The sequence below is a fragment of the Carassius carassius genome, chromosome 1, assembly GCF_963082965.1.
Source record: "Carassius carassius chromosome 1, fCarCar2.1, whole genome shotgun sequence".
Lineage (NCBI taxonomy): Eukaryota > Metazoa > Chordata > Actinopteri > Cypriniformes > Cyprinidae > Carassius > Carassius carassius.
Window position 1 is genome coordinate 41,378,211 of NC_081755.1, and position 21,843 is coordinate 41,400,053.

Consider the following 21,843-nt stretch of genomic DNA (forward strand, 5'->3'; position numbering starts at 1 on the left):
CTTTTAAGAACTGCTCACCGAAAGGTTTGGAGAACCAAAAATGTATCTTAAATGGCATTGCGGTTAAACAACAACAAAACAAAACACACAAAAAACCCTTCGGAACCTTTCTTTTTTTAAGATAATATATAGTTGGGAAGTACTAAATGCATATGCAGCCTTGCTAATTTCAAACTGTGGCTTCACCATGACTGGCTATAGAAGAAGGGCTTACTCTAACATCTGCTATAGCACCCATTTGCACTGTGTTGTGAATTGTGTTTGGAACAAAGCAGCACACAAAAGATGATTGTGCCGCTAGCAGCATTTGCGCTCATGTACTTGCATAGAGTGTATCAAGCCTCAAAACTGACAGAGACATCAAATCCAGTATTTCTAGGAGAGAGAGCATCTCACATTTGTTATTTGCAATCAGAGATGAGAGATTGCATTTCGCTTCTAAACAACGGTTGTAGCGATAATAAGGTGCTTCTAGGAGATGCGCTTGTTGTGCCAACAACATGAAGGCAATTTATTCACTTTCAAGAGGTGAGCGGGTATCTCTTACTGGTTGCAGAATGCTTCGTTTGTGTGCTTATAAATAATTGCAGAGGTTGAGAGGAGAAAAGAACAGCGCATTAGCAAAACACGCAGCAGAGAGGGACAAATGAAGGGGAGGTGAGCGGGGTGGGTTGCCAATTCCCTCCCCTATTTCATTGTGTCCCTCCGCAGATATGGTTAATTCTCCTTGGCTCACTTTTTAATCCAAAGCCATTTCATTATTTACGAACACAGGGCTGTCTGCTTCCCCTTCTCCTTGTGGTTCCTCTCCTGGGGAAGGAAACAAAAGTTAATTGAAATAAATGAACTGGGGAGTGAATCAGAGTTGATTACATCTGCGAGGTAGGAAGTGATGTTGATTACAAGTGCAGAGAGAGGGAGAGAATGTAGCTGCGGCTAATGAAGAGACATGCTTGTCTGTTGCCTTTACAGACGACATCACAGTGCCTCTGATCTTCTCCAAGAAGACACTCGCCTCAGAACCCGAAAAATTGCTTGCACTCCGAAGACAATGAAAAGGTCTCTTTAAAAGAAAAGCATTTTTAATTTGCTCATCACTTTTTCACAAATACAACTGTCAGGCAACAGATTGGTATTATCATTCATACCCAAGAATAACTGTACACTGTCAAATTAGTAGCACAGACAATATACAAAGGAGGGTTCAGAGGTCAGGATGGGCAGGACTGAACTTAGTTTAGGAATGAGGATACTAGCCATAGCACCAGGCCAATTAATATTTAGTCATTCTTGGATTGTCCAGTTAACAAATTTGGTTGTTCCACATTATGTAGTTTCAAATCTAGCAACCCCTGTCAACAGATAATAAATATTTTTGGTTTTAATATTTGTAAATAAATTGTAAAATGCTGTATTGTGTTTCATTTAATGTGCCAGTTAACAGATTTAATAGTTTGCTTTATGTCAGTTCCATATCTAACAACATCCTTGTCTTAAGTCTGTATTTTTGTCTTGCTTACCAGTAAAAATATCGAAAAGTTCTTAAATCGAGATAAATTTACTTGCAAAATGACACAAGAATCTTGTTTCGTGAGGAAAACTAAATTAATTATTTAAAAAAGAAATTTCTGCCAATGGGGTCAGAAAAATCAAAACTCAAAACAAGATTATTTTTCTTACACCACTGGCAACCAAAACTTGGTTAGTTGAAAAAAAAATGGTTGAACAAAATATGGTATGTCATGTACTGGAAAAGTAGACAAAAATACTGAGTAAAAATATTTCTGCAGTGTATTTGTAATATTAAAAATAATCCGTTTCTGCTTTCAGATTAGGTGATTTTATTTTTAAAACTGAGAAAATATAGTGTAAAATTTATCATCATTGCTCAATAAACAGTTTTGGAGGTTTCCTTTTTTCATTTTCAACCGATAGTACACCTTTTCTCTCTTTTTTTCAATTTTACGAGTAAACTGTCTAAAATGCATTTACTCTCAGCATTTTTATGTACGTCTATATAAATTGCCAATATATTATATACATATCAGCATTACATCATTGGCATGCCTGCTCTTTACAAATTGACTTTGCGCCATATTGGCTGTATATTACATCACTTTTTTTCTTTGAGTGTTTATCTCCCTCCATTAGTATTAAGCACCACAGATGTCTTCCCTTTCCCTACCTCTGCCCCTGAGACAACAAATTATCATTACACATAGCAAAAAAAAAAACAAATCTCTTTAGCACCACAGTGGGAACACACAACAAACAAGACATATCAACACCTATACACAGCACACAATACTCTTGAGGTTGATGATAAGGAACTTGGTAATAACAAATTCAAATATGAATGTGGTTACATAAAAAGGAAGCATAATTTAGTCAGTCTTCAGTGTAATGCTCGAATGACACCCCTATCTCAATCCGACACAGTATTTTTCATTCATTACCACATACATATATGAAGCAATTCAGCTGTGTGAAGCAAAGGTTGATGGTCTAGCACCATGGAAACATGGATCACTGACAGACAAATACACTGGGCTGCCCACTAACAAGACAAGCAGTTTAAGTGAGCGGACTACTTTACATATTAATAAGCAGCTGGGCTCCATTTAAGTCATGCACATAAACTGCTTTGCGTTTTGAAAAGCTTGGGCCTTACTTAACATTGTTTATGTATGAGCGTGCACTGATTAAAGATGAGTAACACTGCAAGTTTGATGCGACGGAATATCCAAGCGAGGAATTACAAACAGATCGGGGTGGTATTTTCATGTCAAACTACAGTAGTAAAGAGGTATAACTTTACCTCAGCTGTCATCACATCGCAGTCAAAGCAGGAAAATGGGTCTGAGAAATATTTACTCTTCAATGTTGAAGCTGATCCCTCAAGTGGCAAATTAATTTCAAATCATCGCTATCAAATGAGACAAACAAATATGAGATCCCAGTCCCAGGCCGTAAATTGAGCATATATGCTATGGGCTAAAACGGTCTGTGGCGCAGATGACAGACAAATGATGTATTTGTATTTCAGCCGGAGCATTTCTGGGAACTCTAGTGGGTCACGCCTCATAATTTAATCCACAGGTAAGTACAGTATAAAGACAGACAGAAAATGAGATAAAAAAAGACTTCCCTTTGATAAATGTGCTTAGTTTGTCATGGTTGGAATCCTTGCGTAGCCACCATGGATTTTTGGGCTTTTGCAACCCATCAGATGTTCAAAAGTCATTTGGAAAAATGCCACCAAACCCACTGTCTACATATTGCGTAATAAATAGCATTCGTGGCCTCGTTACTTTAGCTGGCGAGTCCTGTGATGAGGCTCTCGGTGTTAGCCATTAAAACACACAGGTCCAACATGGAAGCCAAACTTCTGGTTGTTATTCCCAAAGTCTAATACTGCCACATCTATGACCGGAAGAAGCTCTGATCGCGGAGAGTCAATCTGCAGCACGGTCCTCTCCTGACCCTTATGTGTCTGTGGGAAGAAAATAAAATGTGAGCTAAAAGAAGGCTTTTAAAGTGTATTCTTGTTCTGGGGTGAATTGCTGAGTGTATCCCTGTGAGGTTCTTCTGCTGAATAAAGCATTAAACTCCTGCTGAAATAGGCTTATTTGGGTGCTATTTTAGAATTAGCGTGTTCTGATTGTTTTTAGCTCCCCATTCTCCACTGACGGAAGGCTAATTTGGTGATTCATTAAACTCCGAGAGACTAAGTGTGGGTGTTTTTTTCTAAGGAAGTGTAACACTAACACTTCCCATACAGACAAAATTACTGTTTACAAATAAACACATGGTGACGGAATAACCAGGTTCTTTAGGCACCCCAGAAAAGAGCTGCTTTATATTAGCACTTCATTTAAAGTAGCAAAAACATTGGTGGAGGTTTGGCCTTCTCTCGATTTGGTCCACTCTGGGCCAATCCAAAGCCGCAGAAATTCAAAATTCAACAGCTCTTAGCCAATCATAACATTCTGACGCAGATGACGCATTTACAGCGTTGTTCGGTTTGAAGTCGTGATGTCTCTATGCTAAAAGCTCTGCATGAATGTGAACATTTTGACCCAAAAACGTATTCAATTAATTAAAATTATCAACAAAAACACTGATCGCGTTTACCCCTCCATGTTTACAAACCCAATGCCAGGAGGCACAGTTGTTTAGAGGCCATTTCCATTTAATGATGTCACATAATTTACCTATAATTTGAAACTGATGTGTGAATGGTGTTTTTTTCCGGAAAAAGATGGAATGCCTTTGCCTGTGAGAACAGCGCATTTTTTAAATTACTGGTAAAGTAATTTCTGTAATTTTATGGTAATTTACTGGTATTACTGTGGGCTTGCTTAAGAATTTGTCCAATGTGGTCAAATGTATACTTGAGAAATAAAAGATGCATAGCTCATTTGCTGGGTAGCCAAATAATTGTAGTTTTTATTTTTACATGGCTGAATTCTATTTAAAAATTGCACTATATGTTTGAGAGAGTCTATTCACTAACCTGTGGACAAACTGGTTGTCTGACAAACTAAGACAGTGAATACAATGTTTGTACTATTTATAGGTTTTGGGTCTATACGATTTTTTTGAAAGAAATCTCCTATGCTTTATAAGGCTATAGTTATTTGAGCAAAAATACAGTAAAGAAAAAAAATGTTTTCTGTTATAACATTTTAAAATATTATTTATTCCTGTGATGGTACATTTTCAGCATCATCTCAATATCAAAACCAAAAGCTGCTTATGTTAATTTCATAAATAGAAATCTCCTCACCTGACAACCATCATACAGTGCTGTGATAAAGGGCGATTTGGCTTGTGTCATCTCCTCGTCGTTGCTGCCACGGAACCGTACGGCAAATTGATGGCTGTGGCTCGCCACGTCGTACCAGCCAACAGAGTTCTGGCAGCTATAGGTGAAGGTCTGTGTAGCTGTGGCACTGAGAAGCTTCAGGAAGGTCAGCTGGACCACAGGAACTGGATTCCCATCAGTGTCAACATAGGAGAACTGCAGCAATAGGGAATCATGGGTAAGGAGCACTCAGCTTAATCAAAGACAGTTCTTTAGACATATTTATTGCATGACATCCATACAAAACTTGCTCACCCCACCTTCATTTTATTTCTAATGAAGGCAGGAAAGAGTGACATCTGTCTGCCTAAATTTCCATAACAAGGTCAGATGTGACACCTTACGAATGAGCTCCGAGTGAAAGGCTTTAGCTGTTAGTCTCAAGCATCATTTAATGAGTCAAGACGGATGGAGGTCGCTAGCGTGCACTCAAGAGAGTTTGGCCCGAGGCGTTTCAGAAAGAGCCGCATATAAATTCCATCATATCCCTTTTCCAGACCAGACATTCCATTTATTTTTTTATTTTTATCAAAGACACACACCCATTGAGTGATGCATCTTGGTTGATTGTTTGACAGTTTAGAAAACCTCTTTCACCATGTTTTGCTGTTAATTTGAGAGTAAAAATTCTATATGACAACTGGTCTATTTATCGCATATGGCAGTATGTTTCTAACAAACTGTGGAGTGACAAAAATAATTCTGAGGCAAAATGTTCTTAAAAAAAGGTGTCTAGATTCAAACTTGGAGCTGCATGCATGTTGACAGTCAGAGAGTTAAAAGATGACAGAAAAACATTTGAAGGGAAAAGCACCTGTTTGCCCTTTCTGTACTGGCTGTACCAACTGCCCGGTTTTTCTTTGTTCCAGGCGGCCAGCTTCACCTGTATTGAGAGATGAGAAGACAGATCAGACGTGTTTTTCTTCAGATTTCAGAAGGCCTGTTGAACTGAGACTGCAGGAAGACGTGTGTAGTGTACGTGAGTATGGTTTGAGAGTCACCATTTCAAATCGTTTATCAGGGTGCAGACAGGTCTCCCCCTCCGCAGTGAAGTTGCAGAAAACCTTAATGGAGTCTCGATGGCAGCCTTGATTTGGGTCAATCCAATATTCACCTAAGAGGGGGTGGATTGCAAGATCTCTTTAAATATTAATTTAGCTGGGGAGAATAACATGGGGAAAATCCCTAAATATTAACTTTCAGTATTAAATACACAGTTCTTTTCTGTGTAAATTAAAATCATTAAAGATACTGCTATCACTATTTGCCAAGGTCATGTGAGTGGCATTCAAAATGTAGAATCAAATGTATTGCATGAAGATGAAGACATTCCTGTAGCTCAAACAGCAGTGTATGGCACTTGCAACACCAAGGTCATGGGCTCAATTCCCAAACAAGCATGAATTGACAAACTGTGTGTTGCTAATGCCAAATGCATAAATTCAAACAACTTAAAGTTCAAAGAAAATCCATTAAGCGCCATTTCCAATTAATACATTCTGCATTTTTAAAAGCTTATTCTGGTATCTGGTGGAATGTAGTGATTCTATATAGTTCCATTGAAGTTTGTCAGATTGTAGTAGTCTGCAGCATCTTTTACAACCAAAGACTCTGAACTGACCTGCTTGAAAGAGAATTACACTGTGCAAATTCTATTCAGCTTAGAATAGTGCGCTGTTGCTCATTTGCATAATCCATTCAGTGAACAGACAGCATGTGCAAATAAACCAAGATGGGGACAGAAATTAATTAACTAATGGGAAATGTGTGTAAAATTCCTCACCATCTTTGTATTCTGGATGACACAACATCAGCTCCTTGCATGTGCGGGCAGGACTCTCGAAGGTCCCGAGTGGTTTTCTCATGAGCTCCACCTCCGTTTTCATTGAGTTTAGTGAAGCGAACACCTCCTCCATGCCTTCTGGTTCATCCAGAGACTCGTCTGCTTGTAGGAAATCCTCCATGCTGAGCTGGACTGCTTCCTCGTCCTCGCTCTCTGCCCTGGCTCCGGCTCCTTGTCGGTTTGAGTGTCTCCTTCGCTTTTTACGTCCCTCTCTGAATGGCAGTGGCTCGATCATAGTGGCTGGTGGGCCCTAGAGAAACAGATTAAGACATGAGGAGACAGGAAATCAGAAACAGACAGAAAATTAAGGAGACATTATGATGACTCACAGGTGGTCCAGGTGGGCCAGCAGGTCCTGGATCTCCTCTTGCACCGATGGCTCCCTTTGTGGGGAGAGAAATAGAAACAGTTTAGTCAGGCATCCCTAAAACTGGCACTACCCTCAAAGGCCCCTGCCAACTCAGTGCTTCATTTGGCGATTCGTTCAGAAGGGATTATCCAAGTTACAGCAGCAGGATGCAACTCAGGCACTGACAATGTCTTTCACTCAGGTTTCAAAACAGAGGCATAAACTCAGATCAAAACAAACAAATACCATATAACAGAGAGAGGCTTAAACACAAGATTGCAATGAAAAATGTTTATACCGACCTGGTCTCCTTTGGATCCTTTCTCACCTATTGCACCCTACCAGTGAGAAAGAGAATGAACAGTAATAAAAAACAGGCAATATGATTCTGCAAATACATTTAAACCTAACAGGTAACTTTAAAAGTAGTTGCTGTTCCACTATGAAACTAAGAGATAATCAATAAATAGTCTCCGGACCGTTGGCTGAACATCTGATGCATATGGCACACAAAAGTGGAAACACTTCAGGAGTTTCGAAGTCGACATCAGATTGGTTATATTTTATAGGATTTTCGGGAGATGTGTGTGTCGCATTCTTTAACACTATGCCTGGAAACAATGATGACGCTGTGCCAAACCCACTTCACCAAAGAAGAAAGCCACCATGTTTACAACTGTGACAACAAGGACTTATCAGGATCAACTAAACGCTGGATTCTCAAAAGTATGTGAAATATTTAAAGTTTGCGGCATAGAATCTTTAAAATACGTCTAAGAGTTTTACACACCGGTCTGTTATTATGGCAAAATATCCATGCCCCGAAATGTGATGCTGAAACGAAACGAACTGTTGGTTGTTTGAAATGTCGGTCAAAGGCCTCATGGGCAGGCCTTGGCCAATGAAAGCTGCCATGGATTCCAGACCTTTAACCATAAGTCGACTAATCGATAAATAGAGTGAGTAAAAGGATTGCATAAAAAAGGGCAACTCACAGACAACCCAGGGAGTCCAGGTGGACCATTCGGGCCTGGGGGACCACCAACACCCTATTATCAAGAGATCAAAATAACATTTTCTTTAAGGCCATCATTATTAAAGGTAGTTAATGGGGGTACTGTAAGTGTAACATCATTCTAATATATTTACATTGTAATCTCTATTGTGGCTACCGGTCATTCATGCTAACATTTGCCCATCAATAGACAAAAAAGATATTAAATTAAAATGCATCATAACTTTTAAGATATTGGTCATAGAAGAAAATTATAACTCAAAATCCACTTTTATAAAACCATTGAACCATTCCTACATTTGTAATTTTCTTAGCATGTTCTCAGCGAATTTGTGATAGAGAATGTTCATTGCAGTTGCCTACTCTATTTCTAGATACATTATAATAAAACTCTTAAATCTAATAAAGACCTTAAATCTAAATATACTTAAAACCTAAAATATACTATATAGTAAAAAAAAAAAATTATAATGGCAGAGATGTATACATACACCATCTCCTTTAGCGCCTTGTACTCCCTGATTTCCTGGCAGGCCTCGATCTCCTTTCTCTCCCATCTCTCCTGGAGGTCCAATCAGTCCAATCAGCCCAACATGACCCTGGAAAGAGAAGCAGAGCTAAAGTAGTGCTCCGATCATTACAGTTGCCACATGCCATATTTCGCAAACACAAAGACTTCACAATATTTCACAATGTGCACAGTGCCGGGAAGTTACGCTTTGAGAGTATTATGCTTGGCTTTAATGAGAGTTTGGCTTTAGTTTGGTTTCAAGCTGGTTTCAGCTCTCTCAAGCTGTATTGTTTGGGTTATGTGAAATGAGCTTATGTGAAACGAGCACATCTATGATGCAGTCAGGTATCATACCTCAGGATGTCAAGTCATACCTTATCTCCTTTAATGCCATGATCTCCTTTCAGTCCTGGTAATCTAGCTGGACCCTATATAAAGCAAAGCCAGTCACAAAGTTCAATTTCATTTTGAGGCAGAATTTGCAACAAGTCCAAAATCATTTGTCTTCTTTTCTTAGATCAGCATTTGATACAGCTGTAGATCGATATGGGAGAGAAAAAGTGGTGAAAACTCTACCATAGGTCCTGGGGGTCCGGTTTGCCCTGGGGGCCCATTTAACCCTTGATCCCCCTTAAAAGGACCAAGCAGAGTAGTAAATTCAAGAGAGAGATCAGTAATAAGAGCGGGTTAAGTAACATTGTTCGATATCTGCCATCAATAGCAGAGTGGTACTGTAACATAGATGTGCTTAGACTCACAGCAGAGCCTGGAATCCCACGCAAACCCTCTGGACCAGGGTTTCCAGGGTGTCCCTGTGGTCCAACAGGCCCTGTTTTTCCCATTGGACCCTCGGCACCAGCAGAACCCTAAAGAAGATAAACATGACAGTTGTCCTCGTATAAAACTATGTCATGCTATATATGAGAGTTTACATGAAAATGTATTATAAAAGACTCACCTTTGCCCCCTTTTTTCCCTGTTTCCCTTCATTTCCCTCAGGACCTACATGACCCTGTGTAGAAGGAGACTAGTGATTAGATTACAAAGTTTTTTTTATAGTATTGGAATCATTCAGTAAACTATCAAATCCCACCCTCCGTCCAGGTGGCCCTGGAGGGCCAGGCTCTCCTGAAGCTCCTGGGGGTCCCTGTTCAAAACAGAATATTTACTTGAATTAGTTTCACAAATGTATCATTATATCCATATCTCTAAGTGCTTGAATACTCCACTTACAGCTTTGCCAGGTTCGCCATTATCCCCTTTAGCTCCCGGCCCACCATCAATACCCTACAACCACAAATTATATTCAAATCAACATGTGAAATTACCATCAAAATGTATCAATCTTGAACCTTGAATTGATGCAGGTGTTGCTGCACTTACATTAGCACCTGGCTCTCCAGGGGGTCCCGCATCTCCAGGAAATCCAAGGGGACCCTATTGAGGGAAATGGAAGGTGTCAGAGTAAAAATATCCAGACAGTTTTAACTATGGGAATAGTTACTCACTGGGTGTCCTTTGGGTCCATCTGATCCAGATGTGCCTCTTATTCCTGGGGGTCCTGCAGCCCCAGGGGGGCCAGTATCACCCTTCTCACCCACTTCACCTTTCTCTCCCTTGACATTAAAGCAACAGGGTGCTTAGTGATACATGGGGGATCAAAGACTAATGAGAAAAGAGGTAACAGGAAGAAATTACTTACAAGGGGGCCAGTTTCACCCACATTTCCTGGATTCCCTGCTTCTCCATCCTCACCCTAGATAGATTGCAAAAGAGACAGACAAAGAGAAGAAAGCAGAAAGAAAGTGACTATCCATCATACTTTGGCTTACATGTTTACGTAGTTACAGAGGCAGCTCCCTCCAACAAATAAACACAACCTCCGCCATAAATCACAAAAACACTTGTACATATACACAGTTAGAGAGAGGTGTACCTTTTCTCCCACCATTCCTGGCTGGCCCACTCCACCCGGCATGCCCTGAGGACCCTTGCCACACAGAACAAAACTAAGTCAGTTTCATACATAATGCATGCAAGGCTGTCTCCTCTACTTGCAGACTGTTGACATTACAGTGATGAGATTACAGACTACCGAGCATGGTCTCTGTTTATATGCAATCATATTTTATTAAGCTAAAACGCCATATTGTTCAGCCTCTTCCTGGCTGAGGCGTTTATGGCTGCAGTGGCTGAGTATGAATATCTCGAATGAGTCTAAACTGAAGTGGCTGCCCAGATCTCTGGAGTCTCTCTGTTGAGTACCTTTAAGTGAGGTGCACACATGAAGCCAAATAGAAGACCAGCACAAGCATAGTGGCCGCTTTTCATACGAAGGGTCACAATGAGCCCCGGTGCACAACTCTTCTCCTCTCCCGCTCTGTGAGAGTGCTGGCATACGGGTCATTGCCGCGTCTGTGTCAGTTCTCTTACTTTTCAATTATTAACACATGGGAGATGTTCAAAGGCGGCCATTAATAGAGGTAAATATAACTCCCTCTCAGGGATGATAGTCTAATATTCCTTAATCATTCATAGAGAAGTAAATATAACTCTTGCAGAAGGATCATATCCCACTTCTTGTTAATAATTTAACACTCAAAATCAGCAGAGGGTGGGCAGAAAGAGATATGGGGAGGATGAAAGTCTGAGGAAAGGGAAATGAGGTGTCGTATGTGACTTCATAACAGCCGGGGGTTAATCTGTGGTACAGCGGAGTGTTAATACACAGGACGGGATCTTTGGAGTCGTGAAAAAAAGACTCCTCATTATGTCCAAGTAGTACTTGGACAACAGTCCCTAATCAGTGCTAATCTACTGTCCTACACTTGAACCCTTCTGCACAACAGTCTGATAGACAGGAAGGAAAACACAAAGACACTTACCTCTCCCCCAATGGGTCCCTGGGGGCCATGTGGGCCAGGTTGTCCTGGAGGGCCCTGATGAGAAGCACAAAGATTAAGCATTTCCCACATCTCATTAGACATGTACTCTCTCTTTTTCTCTCTCTCTCCTACTATTTTTTGTAGAATCAGCAAATTTCTCCGTGTCAGAGAGGTGTTTTTTTTGTACACCTCTGACATAGTGGTGACAGGCTATTATGGACGGGCTGATTTCCTCTCTGTGTGCTGTGTCTGCTTTTAAATGAGGACCATCTCACTTCTCTGTTGTCTGGTTACACTGCATGAATTCTCAACTCCTGAGGCATACCTCTTATTGCTGCGTAGGGCGGAACACGAGCCATTAATCAAACTGACCAAAACTGTTGCAAGTACGCCGCACGCGGTCTCCACCGAGAGATATTAGTGCAGCAAGAAGCATCCAGCTGGATAGACAACAGCAAGGATCAACACCAAGGCTGAGTGTGTATTCTCAAAAATATACAATACCCCACTCTCCAGAATCCATCACAGAGGCTTAACACAAACTGGTACAGTGAAAATGGGAAATTCAGTGGCTATGCATTAGGGCCTGGAAATCCCATGATCCACGGCATTCACTCATGGATGAGATGTTCCCAGTGAGGTCTTGTGGCTTTGTTTTTGACCGGTTTTGATGCACTTCATCTAATCGTGCAAGTGTGTGGAACCGTTGAGAATCTTGTTTTGCATTCCTTCATGGCTGACGGAGCTGGGAGAAGACTGTCACAAAGGAGTGCGCTCATTAGACAGCCCAGGCTCACGGTAATCTGATTAGCAGCTGTCACGCTGCCTTCCACTTCAGAACCAGCATCTCTCTCTCTCTTCTGTCACTCTCGACTCACACGGGTCTGACACCTATACACTCACACACATGAATGATGCCCTAGTCTCACACAGCTTCTCTTACGGTTTCCTCATCTTTCACTGTGTTATAGTTCTCTACTGACTCTCATCCTATACACACAGTGCTGCTAAGAGAAATTCTGTGCAGGTTTGAAATGTTGGACTGAGTTAATGTGATACCTGAGTGAATGATTGTTTTTTCATGAACAAATTTGTACCACAAACTACTATTTTATGTTAATGTAATAAATGTGTAAATGTGAGTTGTGCTTGAGGCTCAAGGAACAAGTTGGGGAACCACTGGCTTAGCAAAGTAAAAGCTCTTTGACAAGTGACATGAATTCACTAATCATTTAGGTTTGGGACCACTTGCGTGTAAAAGTACTTCTGAATTTTCCTTTCTTTTGGAGAATTAAAAATTTCCATTTCTATATTTGCAGTCTTTGAATTTGAACTGAGGTAGCACATTAGATGCAGAAGATGCTTTAATTTGATATTAAAATAGAAAATAAATCTCTATATCAGTTAGCATGGTTGAAATTCCTCAAATGCCACAATTGTAGAGCTGGCTGTTTGAATATATAGAAATGTGTACTTTTTTACATTTATATAAAAGTTCAGAAGCAAAAAGCCTCTAAGTGCCACTTGAGCATTTTTCTCAGGCTCCTATGTTTATGTTCAGTCATTTCATTGTAATGGCAATGAAGAGAACCTATTCATTGCCATTAAAGTGAAATTACTCAGCCTTCAAATAGGAGCCTAATAAAAATGCAAATTTTAGAAGAAAATTTTAAATGGCACTTTGAGGCTTTTGCATCTGAAATTTTCATATATATATCTGACCATTTAACAGAACAGGGTGGAAGAACACTTCAACTCAACTCAAGTTCAAATCCAAATCAAATCCAACTCAAGATTTATATATACATATATTAATAATAATATAATATAATATAATATATATTAATTTAATTCAATTTTTAATTTAATTTAATTTAATTTAATTTAATTTAATTTAATATATATATATATATATATATATTGATTTTTTCCCCAAACTTGCTGCATGCATATGTGTAGCATTCAGGGGTATTACATAGGCTAAAAACTTATACGAGAGCCAAAATATTCATTCGAGGGGTTTATGAAATGCACATCTTACCATAGGTCCAACATGGCCACTCTCTCCCTTCTCTCCAGGGGGTCCTGGCATTCCCTAAATAAACACATTTAATTTTAGAGTCATACAGTTTCTAAATTAAGGTGGATTAACCCCCTCAATGAACTATGTCTAATCTGGATTTAGATGAATTTAGATTTTGCAAACAGTGCATTCATGCATGCAGTCAATAAATGAGGACATCTGGAACTGACAGAATGCTCAATTTAGAACAACTCAGGGATGCAGGCTTAAATTTGCCCACAAAACCAACAAACTTCTGTTGTTGGTTGTATTTTTATAGCCAAAACTTTGATATCATAGGATTTGTTTGGTTTAACTCTAGAGTGGCATATGCTGTACCTGCAACCCTGGTGGTCCAGTTGCCCCTTTAAAACCACGAGGACCTTCGTCTCCTTTAGGTCCGTACATTCCTTGCTGTCCCCGGGGCCCTGGCTCTCCATCCAGACCCTGAAAGAGACATCAGTGCTGGACTGTGTACACACAAATAATTCCAGTCACCCTCACATTGGGTCACACACACCACACTCATTCATACCGGTGATCCTGGCTGTCCAGGAGGTCCTTGGCTCCCAGGCGGCCCTGGGGGACCCTGTGAGATAAATTACAGAGATATGGTGATACATACCTCTAATGAAAGTTCATGCAATATTCAGCACTTCTGACAAGATAGAGATACTAACCCCCTCTCCCTTGTCTCCTTTGCTGCCTTTCTGTCCTGGTCCACCTGTCTCCCCCTGGAAAAAATGCCCATAAATAAGCAGTGAGCAGTATAAACACACAAGCATGAGCAACTGCTGAAAAATGAGTCAAAGCTGTACCTTATCTCCGTCCTCTCCAGGTGGACCAGGTGACCCTGAAGGACCTGGTAATCCCACAGGCCCTTGTTCTCCATCTCGCCCAGCAGGACCAATTGAACCTTTCTCACCCTGAAGAGGTACAGAGGTAATTGGTCATTACTACTCCAGCACAGCAGTAAATCATCTCATTTCACCGAGTAAAATATCCTGTCGACACTCACCGGCTCGCCCTTCTCTCCCATTGGCCCAGGGGGGCCGACACCTCCCGTGCGACCAGGCTGACCAATGGCACCTGCAGGTCCAGCAGGTCCTCTTTCTCCTGTGGCACCCTGGACAGACAAAGGAATGCAACATTTTAGTCAGGTGAAGTATATAAAGTAAAACACAAGGAAGGATAAAAGGACAATGGAAAAAACACTTACGATTAGTCCTGCAACACCAGGGGGGCCCTCCCCACCCTTCAGACCTGCAGTACCCTAATAAACCATAAATGCAAGACAGTAAAGATGAGATATACAGTATATGTCAAAAAATCCTACATTTGTAAAAAAACCTGCTTTCATATTGGAACAATTGTCACTTATGTTAAGACAACAGCCATCACAATAGGGAATTATGAGAAGATCTTCTCTCAGATGTGCTGAGGTATGTTACCGGAGTGCCATGTAAGCCTCTTTCTCCTCTGAATCCACGACGCCCAGCAGGACCACTCTTCCCGGGCAGCCCTGCAGGGCCTGGGTCTCCCTGGGGACAAGAGAACACAAAAAGATGGATGTCTGTTTCCACCACTCTCTCACTCAATTGGAGTCATCCATCACTCTTTATAGGCACTGAGCCAAGCTGGGAGCTCTATTCATATTGAATGAGCAGAAACATATGGAGCGTAATGAGCAATATAAGTTATAACTAGATGGATTTGTTTGGTGTGTTACATGATGATGATAATTTTAACACTGATATCTAACCTTGGCTCCCTCTTTGCCTGTGATTCCTGGCAGACCTTGCTCTCCAGGGGGTCCCGGGGAACCCGGATGTCCCCTGTCACCGGTGGGGCCAGTCTCCCCAGTCTTTCCCTGGAATAGAAGATAAGTGAGACAGCTATATTATATCAGATTAAACATTCATAAATGTTGCACAGCTTCCTGGAACTGAGCAAAGACCATTAAGCAGGAAGGCATTGTTCATCCAAGCCTGTGTGATCGATTTACCTGTGGGCCAACCACTCCAGCAGGCCCGGGGGGTCCAGTCTTTCCTTGAAATCCCTGTATGAAAAAAGTTGAATGTGAAAATGTTTTTTTCCCACTTGCCTAAAAAACAACTAATTACTATTCAGTGCATCTAGTTATGGAAATTAATTTAAAGCCCAAGATGGGCCCTGTCCCAAATGCCGTCCTCATGATGTGATGCTGTATAAAATGTCAGGTAGTAGTTCGCTGTGAAGTCTGCACTAGCTCAGTACTAAGGGCAAATAGTGCCTCATAAAAGCACTTGCGAGTAATTAAATCACAAGTGGGATATACAGTTGTCTTATTTGTCATTTAACAATTCCGAAGGCTGCTCACAAGTCACATCAAATATGTCACCAGTCCACATCAATTGCACCATTTGGGACATGACCTTGGTGACCTTTCTCTGAAATGATTCTTTTTAAAATATGAACTGACTCACCGGTTCTCCCCGTTGGCCTGGATGACCTGGCAACCCGTCCTTTCCTGGAGGGCCCTTGAAAGAAAGGCCAAAAAACGTTAGAGATATCCTTTCATTCTCTCAAAGAGTTTTCTTTCTTTGTTGGTCACTTACGTTTGGTCCTTTTGGCCCGGCTTCTCCATCGCGTCCTTGTGGACCTTGAGGGCCCTGAAGCAGAGCGGAAGAAACACTTATTCATTTATCTCCGGCAATGAAAAGAAATGTGAAATCTCACATTAGTCTGGTAGATTGACCGTGTAATATAAGGAGAATTGTAATAGATAACACATACTCTCTCTCCTGCGGCACCTTGTGGGCCGTCATGACCAGCAGAGCCCTGTGCATAAGACAAAGAAAGAAACGTCGCATGAATTTAAACACATACAGGACCACCTTTTAAAAGGGAATCTATAGGATGGATTTCTTACCTTGGCTCCAGGCTTTCCTGACGGTCCTCTTGCTCCTCTTCCCCCACGTGCACCCTACAAACAACAGGAAGCAAGCACATAAATATGCATGATTAAAACAATAGTTCAATCTATTATTATTGACTGCCCCCGTATTAATCCCTGTATGTGTTATGTATGTATTAGTAAAACCACAGAGGTTTTACATTTCCTGAGCATGCTTAAGACTCACATTTGGACCTCTTTCACCATCGGGACCAGGCTGTCCAGCAGAACCCTGTAAAGAAAGCGAATTTAAAAAAAAATGATGAGCAGACACACCTTGAGGCAGCAGGGTATGAGTAGCCCCTCGGACGGTGTAGCATTGCACTGGCCTCTTACCCTCTTTCCTTTCTCTCCTTCCACCCCAGCTGTTCCAGGGAAGCCCGCTGATCCCTGTGGACCGACGCCAAGGTTAATCAATTACCACATTCCATTCATTAATCAACCTCTACATTTAATTAACCACAAATTAACCTCTGAAGTCCCATTACCATAAATAAGCTAAATAATAATTGTAGTTTCAGATAAGCTATTAATAAACCCACCTCTAAATGGCCATTAATCATCTTCAGTAAAAATTGAATCTTGAAATATTAATATACCATGACTGAGACATGCTGCTTTCAGATTTCCGTAAAAAAATAAATATAAGGTTATTGTTATTTCAATGATAATGCTTTACCTTGGAGCCTTGCCTACCGGGATATCCAGGCAATCCTGGAACACCAAGTTTGCCCTACGCATGGAATGAGAAGACAGGAAAATGAAGGTAAACAAAAATAATTGGCATATAAACAATGTCCAATAGAAGCAGCAATTACCTTTTCTCCAGCAATGCCCGCAGGTCCAAACTCTCCCAGGGGTCCTGACTGACCCTTCGGCCCTTCCGGTCCATCTTCACCGCGACTTCCAGGAGCCCCATTATCACCCTGAGCATGCACACAAACAAGTTATGCCATCAAAAAAATATAAATTTTTTAACTTTCTGAAGAAACTGAGAGTGGTTAACACAGTTTTTTTTTTGTATGTTTTGGGCAAAATACCTTTTTCAAAAAGCTGCATGATATGAAGTGTAATTTGCATCAATATCACAAACAGTATGGGACCATTCAAACATTGTAGTTGAATACTTAATGCAATTAAACACTTTTGAGCAATAATAATGATTTTTGTTTTAACAAGCACAATATTCGGGCTAAATGGAAAGACTCACTCTGTCTCCTTTGATGCCCATGTCACCCTTGGCCCCTGGGAAACCATCCTCACCCTGTAACAGACAAAAATTATTCAATAAGCCAGAAATTCCTTGAAATATACATGTGCAGCATGAAAAAACATAGAAGCCTAGAAAATCATACATCCTGTGATAAATCACTGTGCTTTACCACTACACTGATAACTGTGTCTTCTGTTTCCTTGGCTTTGTTACGAGAAAACATGTGGATTAAGTTTTTTCTCTTACCTTCTCCCCCTTGCTACCCTTCAGTCCCCTCACCCCATCTGCACCCTGTTAGAAAAGAACAAAATATATCAGTTTGTGCTGCAGGGACCTATGCACATCTCCAAACCTCAGATAGGAAACGTTCACCTGAAAGGCAGAATCTCAGATAGGATGTCATGAATACCAGCACTGACTGTTTAAAGTAATAAAAGTCACGGCTTACAGAATGCTGGAGGTAAGACATTCAGCAACAAATAAAAACACCATTGTGACAGAATATAGACACAGACGATAATAATCTGGATGACACCTTCAGAGTAGATTTATGTGCTATCAGGATAAATCCATTTTTTATTCCTTGACCACATGCTGAAGGCATCACACACTTCCACACAAACAAGCCCAGACAGGTTTCGTTTTCCTCCTTGTTGAGTTTTCGACTGTCCATCACGAGTGCTGCGCACTGTCAAGGTTTTTCCAGGGAGAATTAAACTGGTCTACCTGAGCCAATTGTCTGCCATTCACCCACAGTCGGACTGTCAATCAAAAGCCTGCCATCCTAGACTGGATGTCTTTGAGTGTCTTTGAAGCTAACCGTACAAGCTGCGATCTCAAAACTGCTCACCTTGACTCCACGGGGCCCGGGATATCCAACCGGCCCTTGTGCTCCAGATAAACCCTGAATAGAAAAAGAGACAATGTTAGGTTCGGGAAGGGGAAAGCACTGCACTAACAATACCCTGTCATTTATCTACGATTAAACTATTGCGGCCAATTGGTGTACATTGGTGAAAACGAAACAATGACCACACAATGGCGATGGCTTGATTCAAGTGTGCAATTACTGCGATAGCGCACACATAAAAGCATGCCGTTATGCTTTGTGAATGGTGATAATTTAGCAACTGCAGCTGGAGCGCCTGTAACAAAAGGCTTCAGACAGAGGGGACCATGAACAGGGCAGCGCTTTTCTGCATGGTGCCGCATTTAGACTCTTGGCTCTCTCCGTTTCCTCCTCAAATTTTCACCGCTTATTCAGGTTAGTGGAGCAGCAGTGTGTGATTGTAACCCACCTGGTGTCCTTTCTCCCCAGGGGGTCCCTCTCTTCCAGGATGACCCTGTGATTTGAACAGGATAACCAGGTGTTAGCATGACAGCAGGCTGATTAGGCGACATCCTGTTTCTGTGAGAGAGCTAATGAGCCAACACAAAAGGCCAGGCCTGGACTAAGGACTCTGCATCATCGCTTTTTTTTATAGCATTCTGTGCATGAGAATTATGCTGTGAAGATTTATTGGGAACGTTTGTGATAGTTCCCAATAAATGCGCATGTGTCCGTATGCGCCATAGTGTCCCCTGCTGGCTGGTAGAGAAACTTGATAAATAAAAACAAATTCTAATCAGTGGCGGTTCTACACGGAGGCCTAGGGAGGCCCGTGCCTCTGTAGACATGTCCCTGGCCACCCCTGTGGCCACCCCCGCGCTGTATAAAAAAAAATAATAATAATTAAAAAAATGTAATATGATTTTACACGCGAGTGCCAAAAGCGGAACTAATACGACGCAACATTCTACACGGGTAAATTTGTGCAGCGCACCCAAACACTGTTGCCTGCGGTGCTGCTCAGTGAATGAGAGCTCAGCAACTACTGGAGAGAGGAACTACGATTTCTTCTTTTGCAGGAGTCGAAGGTAAGCAAAACTATTTAATCTCGTAAGTGACTTGTTGTTCTTGGACATAACCGTGTTACTTTTCTTCCTCACACTGATAATGAAATCAAGTTTGTAAATGTCTGGTCTGATATGTTTAGAAACTTAATCATATTCAGGGATGCAAACAGCGCGCTTTTCTGCGCTTCCCGCTTTTTTCACGCCAGTTTGGGTGACTATGATTTGGTGATTATAATTTCACAAAGTCATCTGAAGCCATTCCATAGCTTAATGTGAGGGACAGAAGACTATTTACATCATTAAATTAAAGTTTACGGAAACCTCGTTTTCCCTCCTCTGCGGCTGTCAATCATTCTCCATTCAGTATTCAAATAGCACGCGCGCGCCTCGTCTGGTTACAGCAGGATGTATGGTAAACTCTCTCCAATATGATATATTCACATTATAATGCTTGATCTGTAGATAAAAAGGCTGTGGATTTGCATAAAATGACTTTATTTTGTGAATTTGTATTTTATGTTTGTTACTGTTTTTAAACGACTCGCTTGTGCCTGTTACTGTAGATCACACACATCACAAGGACTATGAATCAGCATCAAACGCACAATAACTGGAATATAAAACTGTGAAGAAACAAATGATCAATAAACTGCTGGACAGATATACACTAGGATTTGTGCCCTCGACATTTCTCCACTTTGTGCCGTGAACTTTTAAATGTTTTAAAAGCCATGAACTTTTAAAAACGCTTTGTGAGCTGTTTTGAAGCGTTTCATATTATCATGGTTTTGCACACTGAAAGATTTTTTAAAACTTATATATTTTTAGCCTGCACAATACATTTAAAATAAGCATAATTTAATTGTATATTATTTCTGTGTAGTGTAAGCATTATAAATATATACACTTCTGAATTCTTGACATTCATATATAAATATAAAATTGTGAAATGTATGATTGCCTGATTTAATTTTATAAGTGTACTAATAGTAATTTGTTTTTATTAACATGTTTAGATTGTATAAAATTACTTTTTTTCAAGAATTACTTTTTGCTGCTGATACACTCACTTAGTTTAATAAAAATACATAATACATTTATTTAGGTGTTAACTGTAATCTTACACTGCAAAATGATAACTTACAAAGTATTAAATTCATCATAATTACGGTATGTAAGTATCTGGATATTGCCGCGGGGCGAGGGCTTCACCATTTTTAATGTGACCCTCTGGTTAAACACTGGCCTCTCCTTGGCCCCCTAGTAAAATTTGTCTAGAGCCGCCACTGATTCTAATTCAGTCCTGTGATAGTTTTGGAGAACAGTACTTACTGGAGGACCATCAATCCCAGGAAGGCCCTGCATTCCAGGTTTGCCCTCAGGGCCCTGTTTGAAAAATAAAAAGCACAGATAAACACACACACACTCAATACTAAATCCTCTGATCCAAACCACAAACCAAAACCTTCTTTATACCCAGCATGCCCATCTTGTTAACTGCAATCAATATCCATAATGTGCCTAGGCACATTTGAGAGAAGATGTGTGTGCGTGTGTACGTCAGGTTTCGCTATTGATTATCTGTCTAGATTCATATGGAAATCTGAATAAAAGCACACACACTAAATTGCTCACTCGTCCACACTCACCGCTTCTTTTCAAATGCTCATCTAATAAGGGGTCAAAGGTCAGTGCTTTAAAACCGAAATAAAGCAAGACTTTTAGAGTTTACCTTGTCTCCTGGAAGGCCTATAGGGCCCTGTGAACCAGGGAAGCCCTGAAAAACAATATAATTCTTCATTCAAAGGCAGAAGTTTTTGTTTCTTTCTAAAAGTGCACATTTGCCTTGCTGGCATTGCTTCAGTAAGTGGTGCTGGAGTGTAGATAGGTGTATACCTGTATGCCTGGGTTCCCCTGTTGACCTGGAGGTCCAGGCTCACCAGGTGGTCCCTGTAAAATGGTAAAATAATAATCAGTTTTGTGTGATTATAATCATCATTTTGTAAAGGCATTCATTTAAGATTTCTTCAAGTCATCCTGAGAAGTTTCTACTTGGTTTGCAAGTCTAATTATTATTCTTTTTTTATTATTATTTAAATGGACATGTTGGGCTATTTCATTTTTATTTCTTTATTTCACTTTTTTTAAACAAAAAGATTTGTTGCTGTAGTACCACAAAATAAAGGGCAAATGATCTGAATTACTGGTGCTTTAAGTATGTGTTTTAGCTCTCTCCAGCTGTCACTGAGAACGATGGGAAATATATT

The 21,843-nt window shown here is 40.6% G+C and overlaps 1 protein-coding gene across 2 annotated transcripts in view; it reads right to left on the minus strand.

Annotated features, from left to right (window-relative positions):
- Positions 1–1,064: 1,064 nt before the first annotated feature.
- col5a3a (collagen, type V, alpha 3a) overlaps positions 1,065–21,843 on the minus strand; it is a 49,959-nt gene continuing 29,180 nt past the window's right edge. For both annotated transcript variants that reach the window (XM_059559313.1, XM_059559321.1), the window contains 45 exons: positions 21,473–21,526; positions 21,309–21,353; positions 20,909–20,962; positions 18,979–19,023; positions 18,531–18,584; positions 17,927–17,971; positions 17,678–17,731; positions 17,286–17,393; positions 17,147–17,200; positions 16,804–16,857; positions 16,655–16,699; positions 16,444–16,497; positions 16,308–16,352; positions 16,130–16,183; positions 15,998–16,051; positions 15,538–15,591; positions 15,295–15,402; positions 14,984–15,073; positions 14,752–14,805; positions 14,551–14,658; positions 14,351–14,458; positions 14,213–14,266; positions 14,068–14,121; positions 13,872–13,979; positions 13,512–13,565; positions 11,471–11,524; positions 10,522–10,575; positions 10,288–10,341; positions 10,094–10,201; positions 9,969–10,022; positions 9,819–9,872; positions 9,679–9,732; positions 9,544–9,597; positions 9,344–9,451; positions 9,162–9,215; positions 8,960–9,013; positions 8,566–8,673; positions 8,055–8,108; positions 7,362–7,397; positions 7,040–7,093; positions 6,651–6,960; positions 5,869–5,981; positions 5,682–5,750; positions 4,790–5,023; positions 1,065–3,493 (listed from right to left, as the gene is read on the minus strand). In XM_059559313.1, coding sequence (XP_059415296.1) covers positions 3,347–3,493; positions 4,790–5,023; positions 5,682–5,750; positions 5,869–5,981; positions 6,651–6,960; positions 7,040–7,093; positions 7,362–7,397; positions 8,055–8,108; positions 8,566–8,673; positions 8,960–9,013; positions 9,162–9,215; positions 9,344–9,451; positions 9,544–9,597; positions 9,679–9,732; positions 9,819–9,872; positions 9,969–10,022; positions 10,094–10,201; positions 10,288–10,341; positions 10,522–10,575; positions 11,471–11,524; positions 13,512–13,565; positions 13,872–13,979; positions 14,068–14,121; positions 14,213–14,266; positions 14,351–14,458; positions 14,551–14,658; positions 14,752–14,805; positions 14,984–15,073; positions 15,295–15,402; positions 15,538–15,591; positions 15,998–16,051; positions 16,130–16,183; positions 16,308–16,352; positions 16,444–16,497; positions 16,655–16,699; positions 16,804–16,857; positions 17,147–17,200; positions 17,286–17,393; positions 17,678–17,731; positions 17,927–17,971; positions 18,531–18,584; positions 18,979–19,023; positions 20,909–20,962; positions 21,309–21,353; positions 21,473–21,526 — 3,438 coding nt within the window. In that variant the 3' untranslated portion in view covers positions 1,065–3,346. The remainder of the gene's footprint in view (positions 3,494–4,789; positions 5,024–5,681; positions 5,751–5,868; positions 5,982–6,650; positions 6,961–7,039; positions 7,094–7,361; positions 7,398–8,054; positions 8,109–8,565; positions 8,674–8,959; positions 9,014–9,161; positions 9,216–9,343; positions 9,452–9,543; positions 9,598–9,678; positions 9,733–9,818; positions 9,873–9,968; positions 10,023–10,093; positions 10,202–10,287; positions 10,342–10,521; positions 10,576–11,470; positions 11,525–13,511; positions 13,566–13,871; positions 13,980–14,067; positions 14,122–14,212; positions 14,267–14,350; positions 14,459–14,550; positions 14,659–14,751; positions 14,806–14,983; positions 15,074–15,294; positions 15,403–15,537; positions 15,592–15,997; positions 16,052–16,129; positions 16,184–16,307; positions 16,353–16,443; positions 16,498–16,654; positions 16,700–16,803; positions 16,858–17,146; positions 17,201–17,285; positions 17,394–17,677; positions 17,732–17,926; positions 17,972–18,530; positions 18,585–18,978; positions 19,024–20,908; positions 20,963–21,308; positions 21,354–21,472; positions 21,527–21,843) is intronic.